Here is a 17,518-nt window from a genome sequence, read left to right on the forward strand (position 1 = left end):
GTGTAGTCTTTTAAAAAGCATGAACCTAGAAGATACTGCCCTTGAAATGCAGAGGAAAGGAAGAGATATGTCACTGTATTTTTACCACCTTTACTGCCCTTTCACAATCTCTCTGTGACCATAAGTACATCTAGTACATCATAAGATCATGTTTTCTGATAGCTGAGAGTAAATTTCATTATGACATGTACTGTTGTACTCGAGGTCTTTGTGGTATGGCCATACATGCCAAACCACTGATTTCTATACAGGATTTCTTTGTAAGTGAATTGGAGAAAAAATCCTGCAATTTATTGGTATGCTACCTGTTTATATTACTACATTAAAAGTTAAAACCGTTATTTTAAAGCCAGCACAGTTTGCTAAATAGAGTTTAAAATACCCAAGTTTCAGAGTCCTTTAATTCTGTAAACATTTTCAGTTTGTTTTAGTGTATTGTTAGGGTTTCAGCTGTAATTTAATAGTTCCATGAGAATACAAGTTTGCCATGGTGTCTGAACTTGTAGAATGTTATGGTGCATTTTTGCATGTAGATTTTAGTTGTGATTTTGTCTTTTACTTTCTTTGCAGATGAAAGTAGATGGAAGAAATCTTCTTAGTGTTTGCAAGCTAGCATTTAAAATTTGTAGGAACAAAGAAAATGATTTCATCGTTCAAAATGATACATTATTGGGTATGTATTCTGTTCTTGTCTGTAAGTTAGATGCTGAAATTCAACAGTTAAAATGTTCATCTTTGAAAAAACATTTTCAGAGTTAACTTAGTCACAGACTAAGTTAAATAAGACTAAAAATTGCTTGCCTAGGCCAAACTGATTTATCTAGTCCAGTGTTCTAAGTAACAATGGGGATGGGGAATGCTGTTCAGGGGGAGCGCAGGAGCCTGTGTGTATTCTGTGATCTGTTTCCCCAGTACTACTCCAGCGTCCAGAACTGTTGTGTTCTGTTAGGGACATTGGGTGGTGCATCCCTGCCTAATGCCTTTTTAGTCTCTGTTTATACATCTTTTGTTCATTAATTTGCCTAATTCCTTTTTGGATTTTCTGATTTTGTCTGCATCTGTGATGTCATAGAACAAATTCCAGAAATTCTCTGTGTGCTGTTTTAAATCTATATATTTTTCTTAATCTCCTTGCTTGTAGTTTTCCAGGATTTGTAAGAGTTTGTACAGTCAGCTTATCTTTCACCTTCGTGATTTTTTAAAATGCAGTCTTATCACATATCTCTGTCTTCTCCTTTTCAAGATTGAGGCATCTCAGCCTTTTAGCTCTTTGAATGGATATTGTGTCATTCAGTTGTTTTATAAGTCCTCCTTTATAAGACCTTCTCAAATTCCAGTGGATCCTTCTTGAGATTTATGGAACAAAACTGTCTATAGAATTCAAGCTGTGTCTGCACCAAATTTTACAGAAATGAAATAGTGTTGACTGTGGTGTTGGCCATCATCAGGGAAGATCTTGAGAACAATCACTGGCTTTTTTTAATGTTTTATAGCTGCTGCTGCACATTGAGCCAATGATTTTGGAGAGCTGTCAGCAATGGCTCTAAGATCTCTTCTGTGATTTTAATAGTATTTGTGCCGTGCATACACCCCCACACCTTGCAAATACAAGAAATATGAAGAAAATGACAGTGTGTGAATGATAGTATTGATTGATAGTCATTCCTTTCATTAAAACTTCAGTATGTTTTATTAATGTTGGCTTCAATCTTGCAAGCAGTTATTGCATGTGTATAGGTTAAGGCATATGTGTATTTTTACACATATGTATATTTAAGCATTTGCTTAAACAGATGAGAGTATTTATGGGCTTGAAGTTGAGTACACAATTGTTGTCAGAAATAAAGACAAGCCTTTCAAGTGGTAAGGAAAGGACTCACAGGAAACAGAACACCTGGGGTTGCTCAGTTGACTTTGGATACTGAAAAGTACAATTTTGTAGCAATCAGTATCATACACAGCACTTCAACAAGTCACATTTTGCTCTCCTTTCCATCCTCATTCACTTTGCTTTCACTTGCTCTTCTTTCCCTGTATTTTAAAAACTAGTGAAGGAAAGAACTTTCTTGGTGGGGGTAATTTTATTTGTTTATTCACTCTTTATATTTTGGACTCACCTTGACCTGGCAGAAGACGTGACCCTGACTTACCATCATAATTGCCCAGATCCCTGTTGCAGTCACTGGGTTATAGATTGAATTTATTTTTCCTCTTCTGTCCCTGTGAACTATTTATGTTGACTGCAGCAGCTCCAGTAGAAGAAATAAGTTAATCCTTCATCCCAGAATAGACAACTACTGTTCAAGACCCTGTTTGATACTAAGCAGAGCAGGAACCTGAAACTGATTTTTCACATTGCCACAACACAAATGATTTAATTGGTGAGGGTGAGAGTTTGGACAAGAGCGTAGAGTGTGTGTACTTCATCCATATACACATATACTTGAAGAGACTTTCAGCTTCAGTTGAGACAGAAAAAATTTTTTAAATCTCTTCAATTTAATGATATAGGAAAAGGTTTTTATTCAACTGCAACTGAATGGAACATAGGAAGCAGAAATAAACATGTCTTGTAATCAATTACTAGAAATTCAAAAGTATAAAGTTGGTTAGGATTACTCATTTGTTTAAGATACCCCCACTAAATTCAGAATTTCACAGTTTGACTGCAAAAGATACATTGGGCTTGTGTTAACAACTGTAAATTTTAACATTTCAGATGTCTGACAGTGGTTGCACAAAACAAAACTTCTACGTCAACTTTACTTACATAAAAAGTAAATCTACAAAAGCTATGAACAGATTTTAAATGTGAGAGTTGAATTAGGCCCCTGTGCCTTTTAGTGCTCTATTTGAGATGCTTTAAGACATTTGATTTTTAAGGAAGTAGTGGGAATTAGTACACAAAATTCCAGGCACACACAATCACTTTTGCAAATCTTGAACTGAGGATTTCAGTGATTGCTGCTATGTGTTTACAACTTACACTGGTTCTTGAAGCCTAGGAGAACAAAAGTCGGGCCTATTCTCTTATTCATCAATAATTGTTTCTTGGTTTCAGTCCAAATATCCAATTTTTCTAGCCCACTTACTAGAAATGTAAGAGTTCACTCTGAGGGTGTTTTCCAATTGTTAATCTCTTTAATGACTGGACTGTATCAAATGTAAATTTTAATATTAGACTTTCTGAATAATGATTTTCCTTTTAGATTATTTGTTGGAGGTTCTGAGGAATGAAGATCTACAAAAAAACAGCGAAGCTCTCGTCTATTGCATGGGAGCTATAAAATTTATGTCTGGAAATGCAGTACTCCTTAATGAAATGGTCAACAAAGGAGCTGTTGAAATGTTGCTGCAATTAATGAAGCAGATTAATAACATAAAAGAACATGACACATATTTCTCCAACTTGGGCCACTTATTAGTCCAGGTTAGATTTACTTTTATTTCTAGAAGTACGTACTTCAAGGACAAATTACAAATGTAATTAGAGGAGATAAGCTAACCCTGTGTGCCACTGACTGAGTTGTACCTATATTTCAATAGACTTATTTTTAAGAAGTTTAATGAAGTTGTTCAGCACCTAAATTTAATTACCATAGATGTTTGTGTGTAGTCCATTTTAAAAGCTTTAGAAATTCTGAAGTTAATAGAAATATTTTTAGGTACCTAATAAACCAGTTTCTCATTACTGCTTTATTGTGCTGACAATGTTCTGGATACTGTAGTAAGCAGATAAAAATGTGTTCTCTATCGAAATTCTTGAAACTGAAATAATAAACACAAACTGGTTCTGCAATACTCTAGGAGGTTATAAAAAGCTTTTTATTACAAGAATAATGCATTTTAAAAACGTGTAGGAAAATACAGCTGTGTTTCTTTGACAAAGTGTTTTCGAAGAACTGTAATGTAAGGAAAAAGTAGTTGCAAAAGCAAACACGTTTTGAATCTTTTGAAGGCAGCAGGCTCAAAACTATTTTCACATACAAAGCACTTTGATAAGTGGTGGCTCTGAAAACTAATCTTTGGCCCTAAAACTGTTTAAACTCTTGTGTTCTAGAAACACTGGTGGGGGGGCTGTTGTGTTTATCAAGGATTTGCCAGGGAGATTCCTGGCATTTGTTTGGAAGTTACTGATGTAATGATTAGCGAATGGTTTAATTGTAAACTTCCAGGGACTTCATAGGAAAATATATTGGATAATTTTCTGAGGTAGTGTTTGCACTAGGTTTGTCTGCTAATTATGCCAGATTTCTTTAATTTCTACTAATTTACAAGCTAAGGATTTTATACTTCTTGAAATTATATGAGAAAACATCTTACATCATCACATTACTATTGATGATTTTTGTCTGGTTTTTTTTAATCTTGGTCAGTTTATTTCCAGGATTTTGACTAGTTGTCTGAACTTCCTGACAACTTGCCAGGAATGTTTTTCTTCCATTAATTGCCTGTGGATAAATATAGATTTTTTTAATCAAAGGTTTAGTTTGCGAATGTGTGAAAGGAAAATGTTATATTTTATGCTTTCTTTAAAAAAATCTCTCATGTCTCTGCTCTTTTTAGTTCAAATGGAAGTGTAGCAAAACTACTTTGTACCGTTTGAATAGACTGGCTGTTTCTAAGAAGTTCTTGAGTGTTTTGTGGGGAAGTCAGTACTGACAGCTGTCTCTTACTGAGATTGCTCTTTCACTTGTTTGTGTTCTCTTCTATAGTAGTACAGATACTTCGCTTTTCTTCCTCTTGTGAGAAAAGTAGTGATTCCTACTGCTATGGAATTCCTGTGTGACTTTCTCATATCTGTTCCTTCAACAAAACCATGTGCGCTGCTTCTTCTGTGTGAGTTAATTGATCAGTCATCACAGATAGATGAAGAAGTAGTTCTGTTTAGAGGGATGATTGAAGAAAGTTTCTTCTGTGCTTGATGTCTTCAGAATAAAGTTTTTGTAGCATACTGTATCTTGTAGCAGCAGATCAAATAGCCAGTGACATACAGAAATAATGTCTTCAGTTACAGAAAGCAAATTATATTGGAGGAGAAATTTACTTTAAATAGTCACAGTGATCTCTGAAGGAAGCTCTGCTATCTCTTAACCTTGGTAACCGAGGCATCCCTTTTAATTGGGACCAGCTCTTCATTCTTTAACTGTGTAATTGCACAGTCACCAGATGGCAGTGTTATACATAATCTTGCTAGATCCTTTTTGTGGGAATAAAGTCCCTATCTGATTTCTTCATTCTTCCACAATGCATTTTGTGCAGAAGTCCTACAATACAAGAATAAAAATGTTTGTAATAATTACTTTTTTCCTTAGCAGAGGACATTAAACCAGGGTCATCTTTGATTATTTTGTTGCTTAACCTAACAATCTGATGATATTTATACAAAATATGGTAATGCTTATTCAAAAACCAGGATTTTGAAGAGTCACTGACAAGACTTAACAAATACTTCACATTCCTTAGTTGAAAAGCACTTAAATATCTTCTCCTTTAAAAATGGCATTTGTCAGCAGTTAAATTTTCTGTTTGGCTGAATTTGATCTTTCACATGGCAACATAAGGATTAGGGCTGGTGAGGATTGCTAAAGACAATTGTTATGCATTTCTCCCTGAAACATAGGGTCTGCTTGAAGCAATCACATTCTCTCTGGAATTCAGCTGCTGTCTGGCTAGCTTCTATAATTTTTTAAATTGTACTCTTCGTATTTCCGTTGCACATTAACTGTGTTTTGTGGAGATATACTTCTATGAACTGCTGAATGCTGTTGTTTTGTACATTTGAGTATATATATGTTATTTTGGATTGCTTTTTCTTTCCAACCTGTCTTTGTCTGAGGATGGCTCTTGATAGAATTTACTGCTTGAGGATTTTGAACCATCGAATTGTATCAGACATTGGAAAATTTTACTCTCTTTTTGGAGACCTTTGCACCATTGTCTGTTGATAATTTTTTTTTCCATTTCCCAATATGTAAGTCTCTTAGCTGCAGTGAAAGCTCTTGTCTGGGTTTGAACAACACTTACAATATGTGGTTTACTCTTCATTTCCTTTATTGTCTCTATTGAAGTTTAACTAGAATTCAGCAAATACCATCCTAGGCTGACTGTGAACATCTTGTATGTAAGCACTGAATGGGGTCTTCTGTCTCCATTCCGTGTGACAGGAATTTTTCTACCAAAACTTTTGAAAAGCAAGGTATTTGATCAGAATATATTTATTATATCTCCAGTAGTATGTTGATTTTTGAAGCATCATGACTTGAGAAGGAATGTGCATCTGGAAAATTTTTTTGCAGTTGTTCATTTAAAATAATAAAAAACTCCAGGTGTCTTCTTAAAATATGAGTAATATGAAGCAAATGGCTTCTGTAAGTTCAGATTCTCTGTATTATGCATATAGTATAAATTTCATGTTTAGTGCTGAAGTTAAATCCATTCACATATCACATGATCACGTTTTTTTCCCCTCTGTGCCTTGCTTCTGCATTTTGACATGTTGCATCTCCTGTTGCTCCATTACAGAACATCATGGGGTTGCTGAAGATTTGTATTCTGCTGCCAAATTTGTTGAAGTAGGACAGAAACTTGAAAGCTGGTGGAGAATGAACAGAATATGCGTAGAATCCTATGTGCAAAAGCTCAAACACAACATCTTAACCTGCTCTTTGTCAAGAATTTTTCTTTAAAATTAGCAATTACATATCACTGGATAAGCAGTCCAATTTAGTGATAAAATGCTTAATTTCCAGAGTTTTTTGTGATAACAGACAATTTGAACAGATAGGTTTTGTGCCTTATCAAACTACATTCAAAACCAAATTGAAGTTAATGACTTCACTCTGAATAAGAAAAAAATGGAAGAATTCCCATATTCACATAAAATTGAATGACTTCACATTCCTTTTAAAGTGTTCTGGATCAAATCAAAATTAATTTACGTGTCATTGCATGTCTGACCTTGTTATTAGAATACTCTTACCTTGGAAGAGAACCAGAATATTTCAAAATATGCAATAGCTGATTCATTTTGTATATCTACAAGTGTTAGATTTTTTTTATGCTTTAAGCTCCTTGAAGTAGAGCAGTAGCATCTGAAAATATTTTGGTTTCTCCAAATAAACTTGAGCACTTAAGCTTTTCATTTTTGTGTTGTTCAAACAATGAATTTCTCTTGATCTTGATTAACTTTCAATTTTTGAATTGGAATAAATGTGATTGTATTTTTAAATCAGTTCATTTTAGTTTGCAGTTTACAGTTATCATCAAAATATATATCAGTATTTTCAAGACTTAAATTTTCAAAATGAAGATTTATTGAAGAATTATGCAAAAAATTACTTTAACCATCTACAGCATTTCACCTAATTTCCAATTGTTACATGGCTGTATATGTGAAAGATTTTAAAACATATGAAAGATCATGTGTCCCTCATAGAAGGAGGTTATGCAGGCAAAGAGCAGTATCAATCTTTCATTTTCAGACAGTTATCCCAAATACACCATCTTGCTGCCTGCACGTTTCCTGTTGCTATTAATTGGTTTGTACATACCTGCAGAATGTTAACGGGGCATGCAGACTGCCTTAGATGCTATAAATGAGATGTGAGCTTTACTGAATTTCCCCCCCCAGTATACTCTGCTGTGAGCAGCTGTGGTTAATAGGTGTTTCAATGCTCCTGTGCAGCTGACAGCCACTCTGCGCACCCTGGCCGACTTCCCCCTGGCGCGGCGCCGGCTCAGCTGCAGCGCTGCCGTCTCCGAGCTCTTCGTGGCGCTGGAGCAGCGCAGCAGCGACGAGGACATGTGCACCTGCATTGTCAGGATCCTCAGGTACGTATGGACACAGTTGTGCATGCAGGCAGGTCCCTCTTCCTGCTTGAGAGACCTCGAAGCAGGATCAAGCACTAAGATTGAAAGATTTACATTGAACTCTTTTTTAAAAAGCTCGGTGTAGCTTTGAATGATATCGATGCTAGTTGTGTCTTTATTAGTACTTACAGAATTGTTGAATTGTAGCCATACAAACTTGGATTCATCATCCCTGTGAAAAATACTGTGTTGCATTGTGTCATTCTTTGATCCCACAGATTCTGATTGAGTTTTTTAAAGTACCATTTCTTACATTTTAAAGCTGCATAAATTATTAGGTATTTATTAATCCTGGTTTAGGCCATGTTTTCAAAAAACTAATGAGAGAAATTGCACAAGGGACTCTGTATTGTGAAATAAAATACAGAAGAGAGAAAATGTGACCAGTGTTCATTGTTTGAGCTGTTACAGAGCGTTTGAGGAGATTAATCTCTGGGATCAGGGCTTGAGCGTGCAGATGGAAGTGCTGAAAGAATCTCAGTTTTATGAGCAGCCAGCGGCTGCTTCCCAAGTTGTGCTTTTTAGAGGGAGATCAGTATCAGTTAGTCACCAAAAAAATTATTTTGTAGTCTGAATAGTTTCTCAGTCAAAAGTCTTCCACCATCAGCTTACAGTATCTTACCAAGCATCAGCTTGCAATATTCAGTGCTAAAGGGACTTGCAAACAATGTAAGGATTTTGAAGAAGTTGTGAAATTGGCTGTTGGTAATTTCAGGAGTAGCTGGATTATAAACACAGTCTATGAATGATGTGCTGGATGAAGTATTTGCCATTGCTGCTTTGTTACTGTATTGAGTCACCATGCCTGTGGCTCCACGTTCCTTGAGATTCTGTTACAGACTCCTCTTCCTGTTCAGCCGCTCCAAGTTATCCATCACATTCTCCTTTCTGGATGAGACTTGGCTGTGCTTTGAACAGCAGCTCCATAAGGGGCTGGCATTCCTTCCTCCCCACAGCTAAAAGCAGGCAAATCTGCTCCTTTGCTGTTTGTGCTATCTCTAAAGCATGTGAATGGCTTCCCCTATTCCATGCTACCTTGTTCATGTCTGTCTCTAGCTCTGTTCCTAAAAATGAGCTGTAGCAATGATTACAGCACTTTGAGCATATTTACTTCTTCTGAGGAGGGAGCATTTCTTTTATTTGGAAAATGCCATGAAAAGTGGGATAATGGGTTTGTAATTAAGTGTGATTGATACTTACACTGTAATTCTGATAAGGACATTTACTTGATCTAGAATTCAATATGGAGAAAAAATAATTTATCTTAAAGTTTCCTACTGCTTCAGTTTTTTTCCTTAAGTTTAGAACTACATGCTTCAGGAATACAAATTAGCCATAAAATCAATTTAATTAGCTTTCTGGAAATTGCAGTCACAAAAAAAAATACACTATGCAGTACAAAGCTCAGATTTGAATTTTGTTTTGTCTTCTGGTTAACACAGAATGTTTATTCTTTTCTCTCAATCAACTTTAGGCAGCTTCTTTGTAGACAGTATGTTCAATCTATTCAGATTATTAATTTCTGTAAGTCTGTAAATCTTCCTGTAAGTGGTTGTAATTGAACATCAACACAGGTCTTTTCTGGTTTTGACTACATGAGGCCTAAGATGTTATCATAGCTTGTTCTGTTATTGCATTTTTCTGGTGTGACCAAAGCATGTCCAGTTCCCTGTTTTGGGAATGGTCAAGGTGAGCAGTGTAGAACTGGAGCAGCTGTTAGGGAATGTGCAGAGATAAAATCCTTGCCTGCAAGGAGGCACGTTCTTCATATTTGCTGGTGAGAGATGTGTTCTCTTAGTACTGTTGCTGGGCTCTACTGGATGTGCACTAGGAAGGGACCCCTTATTTCCTCTCATCTGACTTCCCACATCATCCTGAAATTCCAGTTCTCCCGTTTAGCACTAAGAAGTGCTGGTGTTAGCACATGCTGTACCCATATGGCAGGCAGGTTGGGAAGCTCCTTACATTTGCTTCTTCCCATAATTCACTGTGGCAAGGATAGCTAGACTTCTGTTTTGCTAACAGAACTGCACATGCCGCTGCTAGAAGTCAGAATATTGGCATTCACTTCATTTGTCAGAAAACAGGTCTGAGAGTCAAATGTGGAAAAAAATCCTTTTATTAATTTTTATTTTATTTTTTCTCTTTGTAGCAAACTTTCTTCCTACAATGACTTCTGTGCAGCTTTGGCAGACTGCTCCAGATGTTACTTCTTATTTTTAGCCCTACTAAACAAACACCAGAAGCAGCAGGTCAGTTTTTCATCTCTTGATTTTTATGTATTAATCCTCTGATGTGTCTGTGTATTATTGTGTATAAGCTTGTTTTCAGCGACCTACTTTTACGCATTTACCAAATAGTTGACAGCATTTCTAAGCAGTAAATAATTGTAATGAAATAATTTAGATTAAAAATTCAAAGCAATACAGAGGACAGTTGATAAACTTGTCTGTTCTTTGCATGTGTAGAAGCAGTCCTTTGAGTACCCACTTTCTTTCTTAGTTTTAAAAAATACTTTTTAAAGCAAGAAGTTATTTGAATATTTAATGGTAGGAAATTGTTGGGCTTTTTCCTGTCCTCCTCACCTGCAAAAGAAATGTGGCTTTTCTAGAGCTAAGCAATGTTAAAGCAGAGGAAAATATGTTCCTTGCTGTCATGTAAAAAGGGGAGATTTACTCAAACCCTTTGTGTTGGATAGTCTGTGAGACCCCCAGGAAAGCCATGACCCTGTGTCCGACCAGTCTGTCAGTGTCCCATTATGGAACCCTTCACTAAGCCGTCCCACTGGATCTGAGGGCAGTTCCACTGACTTATTCAGGGTCACACACCAAACAGAGAAACCTCTTCTTGGGTCTCCGCCTTCACCTGCTGCAGGCAATGGGCAGTGCCCTTGAAGGACTCGCATTAACAGTTTGCAGAATAACACTCTTTATTAATAGAATTCTGTTAATAGGTTAAGGTTTGAGACTTGCCAGTGGTAGTATCTGACTGCAAAAATCTATTCGAAGCAATGCACTAATTTAAAGCAATGTACTAACAAGCTCTAGTCCCCAATAAAAGCTGGCCTGAGACAATAATTCAACATGCAGAGATCACAGTTCTTTCAAAGCAGGCATCCCTTTGGGGGAGAAGACAGGTTCAGCTTGTTGGCTGATCCCAGAAGTTACAGTGGAGTCTTCCCCCATTTCTCCCCATTCTTAACTCATATTCATACTATTTCTTTATGTTTAGGTGGAGCTTGAGTGACTTTGATCATACATCTTACTCAGTGAGGGGTGGTTGTTGTAGGGGGTTGATATCTCAGGATAGTACCCTAGATAACCTTGAGATGGGGACATGGCGTTAGTCCAAGGAGAGTGATTTCGTAACAACTGCCGATCCAAGAGCAGGATATTTTCCTTTATCTCCCTTGCTTTTCAGCTGCTATGGGGCTTATCAACTAGAAAGTACCAATGAGTTCCCTCCTCTGCAAGGGTTTCAACATAGTGCCTGGCCATGGTGTCTCCACTCCACCCTCCCTTGAGTCCCCCCTAAATTGCGCCATCTGTGGGAGGTCAGATGTGCTGACCGTGTTTCATTCAGGGAGTACAACTATTTTTCCCTGTAACTTCCATACCATTATCTTTTTACCCTCAGCCATCTTCCTGTACTCTCTATGTAAGATACCAAAATGTATCTCTCCTTTGCTAGAGAAAACCACATGCCTGGAGTACCACATTTGGGATGTTCATGTAGAAATAAATGTTTAAACTTTGTCAAAATGTCTCATATCATGAAGTAAAATTCTGAGTATAGTTGCTGCCAACTTTATTGGAACTCCAAGGGTGTTGCTGCTCTGTTGTCCTGCTGTATCATAGTGATCTTTCCTACATTTACTGGAGCACTGGGTTCTCAAGAGTTTGGTGCAGGATCCCAGTCTTACAAATTGATGCATTGGTAAGAGTGGAATGTCCTATGTAGAGCAAATTACTCGGCTCTGTTGCCAGGTAAGTTTTAAGAAGAGAGTAATTTTTATCTAAAGCATAGATGTTCAAAGGTGGACCAAGGTTTCAAAGCATAGAATGTTAAATTACATTAAGATCATTCTTAAAAGTAAGGAACTTTCATGGCTAGTCCAGCATCTGAACTAGTTTGAGATCATTTAGTTATCCTATACAATTTCTGCCAGGGTTATTAATTCTTGGGAGATTTGTTAGAAGGAGGTCTTTTATGCTGCTATCATTGAAGGGAAATAATGAAGGTAACTAGATTGGCTGTGCTGAACAATATTCTTTCTCCTGCCAAATACAAAAATAATTTGTTCCTTTCCTGTTTACCAGCATCCCTGTTTTCTGTGATAATGCACATGGAAGAGGAACAAAGATTAAGTTGATTCTTTTCTTCTAAATGTCTGCTGATTTACACTTCTGTAGCATATCTGAGTATTTCTAGGTTCAGGCTGCTCTTGCATAGTTTAGTCTTCAAAGACACTTTAGTAAAATACTATGTAAATATTAAGCAAATAACATGAGAAATGTCAAAGGCATGATATTTTCCTAGATTTATAGTTGTTCTTCCTTGTGACCACTGTATTAAAAACTCAACAAATTATGGAACCGAGAATAAGGATCTTTAATTCAGTAACACCTTTCTCCTAAACTTAATCTGTCATTTTAAGGGTAGCTTTTCTAGGTTCCTGAGATAATAGCTTTGTGTCATAATGAATTGTAGGCTCATATCTACCTCAAATTGTTTGTTATTATTTTGTATTCAGAATTTAGCTTCTCATTTGTCTATTAAGTGGTCCTAAAATACATCTTTCTTCACAAGGTTAGCATTGCATTTTATGTTAAATTGTCAGTTGTTTTATCCAAATGCAAATGAGTAAAGAAGTAGCTTGTGTATTAAAAAAACTTAGCTATTACATTGTGTTGATTATATATGCAATGTCTTCAGAATAATTATTTCTTACTGCAGTTTTGAAACAAGCATGAAATTGTCAGTTGCCAGCTTAGTGAAGCCCTGGAGAAACAAAAAGAACGACACAGATAATGTAATGCACCACTTTTTCTGTAATATATAATAAACACTTGAGCTGTGAGGAGTGCAAATGTTTTTCCTGAGGTGTAGTTGGCACTGCTGATCTTTGTTTTAAAATGCTGACAGCTAGTGAGTTACAGCATGAGTTGCTATGTGTTGAAAAGAAATGAAGTAACAGCAGTGTGAGTAAAATTGTCTGCTATGGGAAGAAGCAAAGAGAAGGAAAAATCATTATTAAAGCATTAAAAATCTTCAGGACTGAAAACTGATATGAAGAAAGGAAGTGTGTGTGTGTGTGTGTGTGTGTTTTTCTGAGTCTTCAGGTTGCAAAGTTTGTGGGATCAAGTTTTTTACTGGCAGTCATAGCAGGTAGAAACATATAGGGGAAAAAATAGAGGAAAACCAGCATTCAGACTTTCTCAAGGGCTATAATATCTGTGACTTTAAAGATAAGTATTAAGTACTGTGAAAGTTAAAATGTGAGCACTGAAAATAGGATTAATGACTTGCACCCGTACCACACACTGAATTCCACAGTTGCAACCCAAATATTCTCTGTTCTTCTTTCCACACTGCACTGTACAGCTCTTTTCCCTTTTTTCTCAGCTCATTTTCTCTTGGGTGAAAGAGTCAGAAGGAATGGAAAAGTAATGATTCAACTCTATGGGAAAGACTTCTGGGGAAATTGAATTGGCAAGACTTGATAATACCATGTGTCATAGTCTTAGGTAGGGAACACAGAAGACTGGAAAAGGTGAATCTTCAGGGTAGGACTGGGGAAGTCAGCTGTGCTTTTGCAGACATCTGAAGTATGTGTTCATGGTTGGCTTTGGAACTTACTTGTGTGGAGTAACAAAAAACATCCTTGGTGGTTGCCACATGCTGTCAAAACTGTCAGAAGTGTTCGTGTAGAGCCTCTGTCTTGCAGGATAAGCTTTGCATGATTCTGTTTCTAGTCAGCATTGTAGACTTTTGCCCATCTCAGGAAATGTTTTAGCAGGTTTCTGTTCCACTTTCCCACATCATTATCGTCTCTAAGCTTTCCAGATAAACTACATAAATGGTGACTTTCTCGGGCTGTGGTTAATGTCGTAAGTCACAAGGAGGCCATGCTTTTGGAACAGGGACATTGCCTAAATAGGACAGTAGCACAGTAGCTTCTGTCAATAAGTCAGGCACTACCTGATCTTAGGTGGCATTTTGGGGCCCTACCAGCTTCCATGTAATCTTTTATCAGTTTGGAGTCTATTTTCAAACCTAAGAGCACAAACACAGGGTGTGATACTAAAATTTGTATAGAAGCAATCTTAGGCCTGTTGTATAGAAAGGTCCCCTTACACTTTAGTGTAGCTTACTTTTTAAATTGGGAAGGATGTGTTTAAGAATCTGACATCATGGGATGCGGTAATTGCCTATTCAGCAGAATAATAGTTACATTGGATCACATGAACAGTTCATCCAGTCTGTTCTTCATACTCGGCAGTGGTGAGATTCAGATGTCTAGAGAACAGTAAAAATGGAGCAGGCATGTATGATACTTCCTGTGCATACTTACCAAACCTCCAGCTCTTTCCAGTATGGAAACACCCTCAGCCAGCTGTGTATGAAATAAACCTCAGTTGACTTCTTTTCTGTGAAATTCTACAGTCTCTCTTCTACCCCCTGTAAACTTTTAATGTGTTAAAGATCCATTGACAAAGAGTTGTACAGCAAATAATTCCTTTAGCTTATTTTGAATTTGGCCTTTACTGTCTTTATTTGATGCCTTCCGGTTCTTGTATTGTGAATGTGGTTAAGCCATTGTTCATTTTACACCTCCCTTGATTTTCTAGATGGTTATCCTACTCTCTTTGAGTTACCTCTTTTCCATGCTGAAGTTCTTGCTTACTTAGCCCTTTCTGATCGAGAGACTGTTCCATGTCGTGGTGTATCCATGTTGTTTTTCTCAGAACATTTTCCAATCCTGATTCCTGTCTCATTTTTTGAGAGGAGGAAACCAGAACACAGCACTTAAGATGTGGCCATATCATAGATTTGCATGCCTGCATAAAGTTATTTCCCAATAATTCCCAATCCTTTGTTTGCTTTCTTGACCTGTGATCATTAAACTTTGTCATTAACTCCAAGATTGCTCTGTAGGTGGTTATGGTTGGTTCAAAGGCTGTAGTTTTATACATGACCATATGTTTGCTTTGTTCTTTTCCGCACATCCTTTCATGTTTAAATTCATGCATTTAAATTTCATCTGCTGTTTTATTACTAACTGACTACGATTCTTCTTCTGCTCTTCAGTCAGCCTTCATCTGTGGTACTTTGAATATCATAGTGAAATCAGTACATTCTTCCATATCACTGCTGCTGCCCATTTTCTGTGTTTATGGACAAATTGAACACAACAGATCCCAGCACAAAACCTTGGGAATTCCACTGGTCATCTTCCACCATTGCAGGAGCTGTTAATTTACTCTGTTTACATCCTCTAATCATTTATCTATACCAAGACATTCTCCCTTACATCATGGCTCATTAGTTTTACTAGGATTTTGGTGAGTGGCTTTGTTAAAAGTCTTCTGGAAAGTCACATGGGTGATATCAGATGGGTCTTTTTTGCGCATGTTTATTAATCCCTTCAAAGAACTCAGTAATTGGGTAAGTCAGAAGTTAGAAGTCTTAAAGCTGATTGTGTTTATGTGGCTGTCCACTCAATTTTTGTTCTTTTTTTGTGATCTCTACTAATTTATCTGGTCCAGACACCAGGCTTGATTCTCACTTGGAATCTTTTCATGTTTGTTACAGTTTTAGGAGGTTGCATAGTGCTGTTATTATATATATATATATAATTAAGCTATTTAATTAAATAGTTCTTTTAGAACTGTTGGATAATTATCCAGTCCTGCTGATTGGTTACTCTTTGTTTTGTCAGTTTGTTCCTTAAAGTTGTTTGTGATTGCTTCAGTTTTGGACAGATGCTCTGATGAGCCTTCCCTGGAGAACGGTGTAGCATTGGGATCTCCCACTTGCTTCTAGAGTGGGCATGAATCAATGCAAAGAACTCATTTAGCTTCTCTTCAATGACCTTGTCTTCTCTCAATGCTCCTGTTTTATCCTGATCATCAATTAGTTCTGCAGATTCTGGCAAACTTCCCAGTCCTGATACATGTGAAAAGATTTGTTATTATTTCTGTGTCTCTTGCATCAGCTAGAAGAACTGCACTCATTTTCAATTATAATTTGCACACTGCATTACCTGGCTGATTTAGCAATCAGTTTGTCAGAAGCAATTTATTGAATAAAGAGATGTTGCCTTGTCATCCTCTTAAGGACATGTCCACATCTATCAGGTTCACTGTGCCTGAGTCTGACCAGCTTCCTTCCCAAATGTATCTACCAGGTAGTGGCTCCCAAATCAGCTTACTGTCTTCTGTGAGCAAGCAGGCTTTTGCTTGTGAGATTTTCTCTTGTCTCTCCCAAAGAAAAAAAACTTTGTTTCAGGGCTATTAGTGTCCTTTTTGCTCTTAGGAGTGCTGCCATGGGGAAGGTTGTCACAGGTGAGGCCTGTAACTGCAGGGAACTTTTCCACTTTGTTTCTGGCTTTATTGATTAGGCAAAGGCTTATTTGCATGCAGTGACTGGTCTTTCTGTCTGTATTTTGTCTGGTTTATGGAGAGCTCTGTGATGAGCTCCCAGGCCCCCACCATCTCTCTGTTTCAGTCAGTCATGTAACATAAGTTGTGTGCTGCCCAAAACCAACCACAGGCTCTTCCCTATGTAGTGTAGTGCTGCACCTGTGTTTAGTTCAGATTCAGTTTGCCTTTTAAATGCTTTGAGAGTGTTATTGGTATTCTGCTCAGTGACATCACAGTCTTATGAGATACCAAAGGGGGTTTTTTTTCACATTGTTATTGGGGGCAGTGGTGTGTTTCTACGTGTATTGCTTGCTTCTAAATAAATGGTTATCAGTGCTGACCCACGTGTTCTTTGTGTTTTGGTTACTCACTTTTTCCTCTGTGCCGTCTCTCGTTTGGGCTGAGGACAATTGTCTGTGTGACAGCACGATACATCATGTCAGAGAACCAACCCAGCTTCCAATAACCCTAAAACTGAAGAAAAGAACTCCAGTCCTTTCCTGATTATCATCTGCATTGCTTTCCCATCTAGTTTGTTGAACAGCCACACAAATACTTCCTTAATCACAAATACTAAGGCAGTAATATGGCAGAGGAAGCAAACTGAATGGAAAGGAGATTGAGTGCTGTTTATGCCACTACTTCTGCTGAAGTGCTTGTCAAGGTAACCCTACAAAGAACTTGCATCGATAATGTGGTTCTTTTCTCATACATTTACTAGTGCATATTTTCAGTTGTATTCCTCCTCAATGTAGCCCAACATTATAATAGTGACTAGAGGACAATTTTAAAAAGGGAATATAGTAATGGATCATTAAAGAGCAAAAAATACAAGATTTTTCTCCTGCCTTTTGTGTGTATACTTGCATATTCATAACTGATCAATCTGAATTAGCTTTCTTTTGTCAAGAAGGAAGTAGCAATTCTAGGATAGGTATTCTGACAGCTCTGAAGGAATTTCCCTGCTGATAAACATGAATAACTACAGAAGGTCACTCTTT

The 17,518-nt window shown here is 37.1% G+C and overlaps 1 protein-coding gene across 6 annotated transcripts in view; it reads left to right on the forward strand.

Annotated features, from left to right (window-relative positions):
• ARMC2 (armadillo repeat containing 2) overlaps window positions 1–17,518 on the forward strand; it is a 61,000-nt gene that overhangs the window by 26,474 nt on the left and 17,008 nt on the right. For all 6 annotated transcript variants that reach the window (XM_017739703.1, XM_008637758.2, XM_017739704.1 and 3 more), the window contains 4 exons: window positions 571–673; window positions 3,210–3,430; window positions 7,688–7,833; window positions 10,025–10,124. In XM_017739703.1, the coding sequence (XP_017595192.1) occupies window positions 571–673; window positions 3,210–3,430; window positions 7,688–7,833; window positions 10,025–10,124 (570 nt within the window). The remainder of the gene's footprint in view (window positions 1–570; window positions 674–3,209; window positions 3,431–7,687; window positions 7,834–10,024; window positions 10,125–17,518) is intronic.

This window comes from Corvus brachyrhynchos, unplaced genomic scaffold (genome assembly GCF_000691975.1).
Source record: "Corvus brachyrhynchos isolate BGI_N302 unplaced genomic scaffold, ASM69197v1 scaffold14, whole genome shotgun sequence".
In the NCBI taxonomy this organism is placed as follows: domain Eukaryota; kingdom Metazoa; phylum Chordata; class Aves; order Passeriformes; family Corvidae; genus Corvus; species Corvus brachyrhynchos.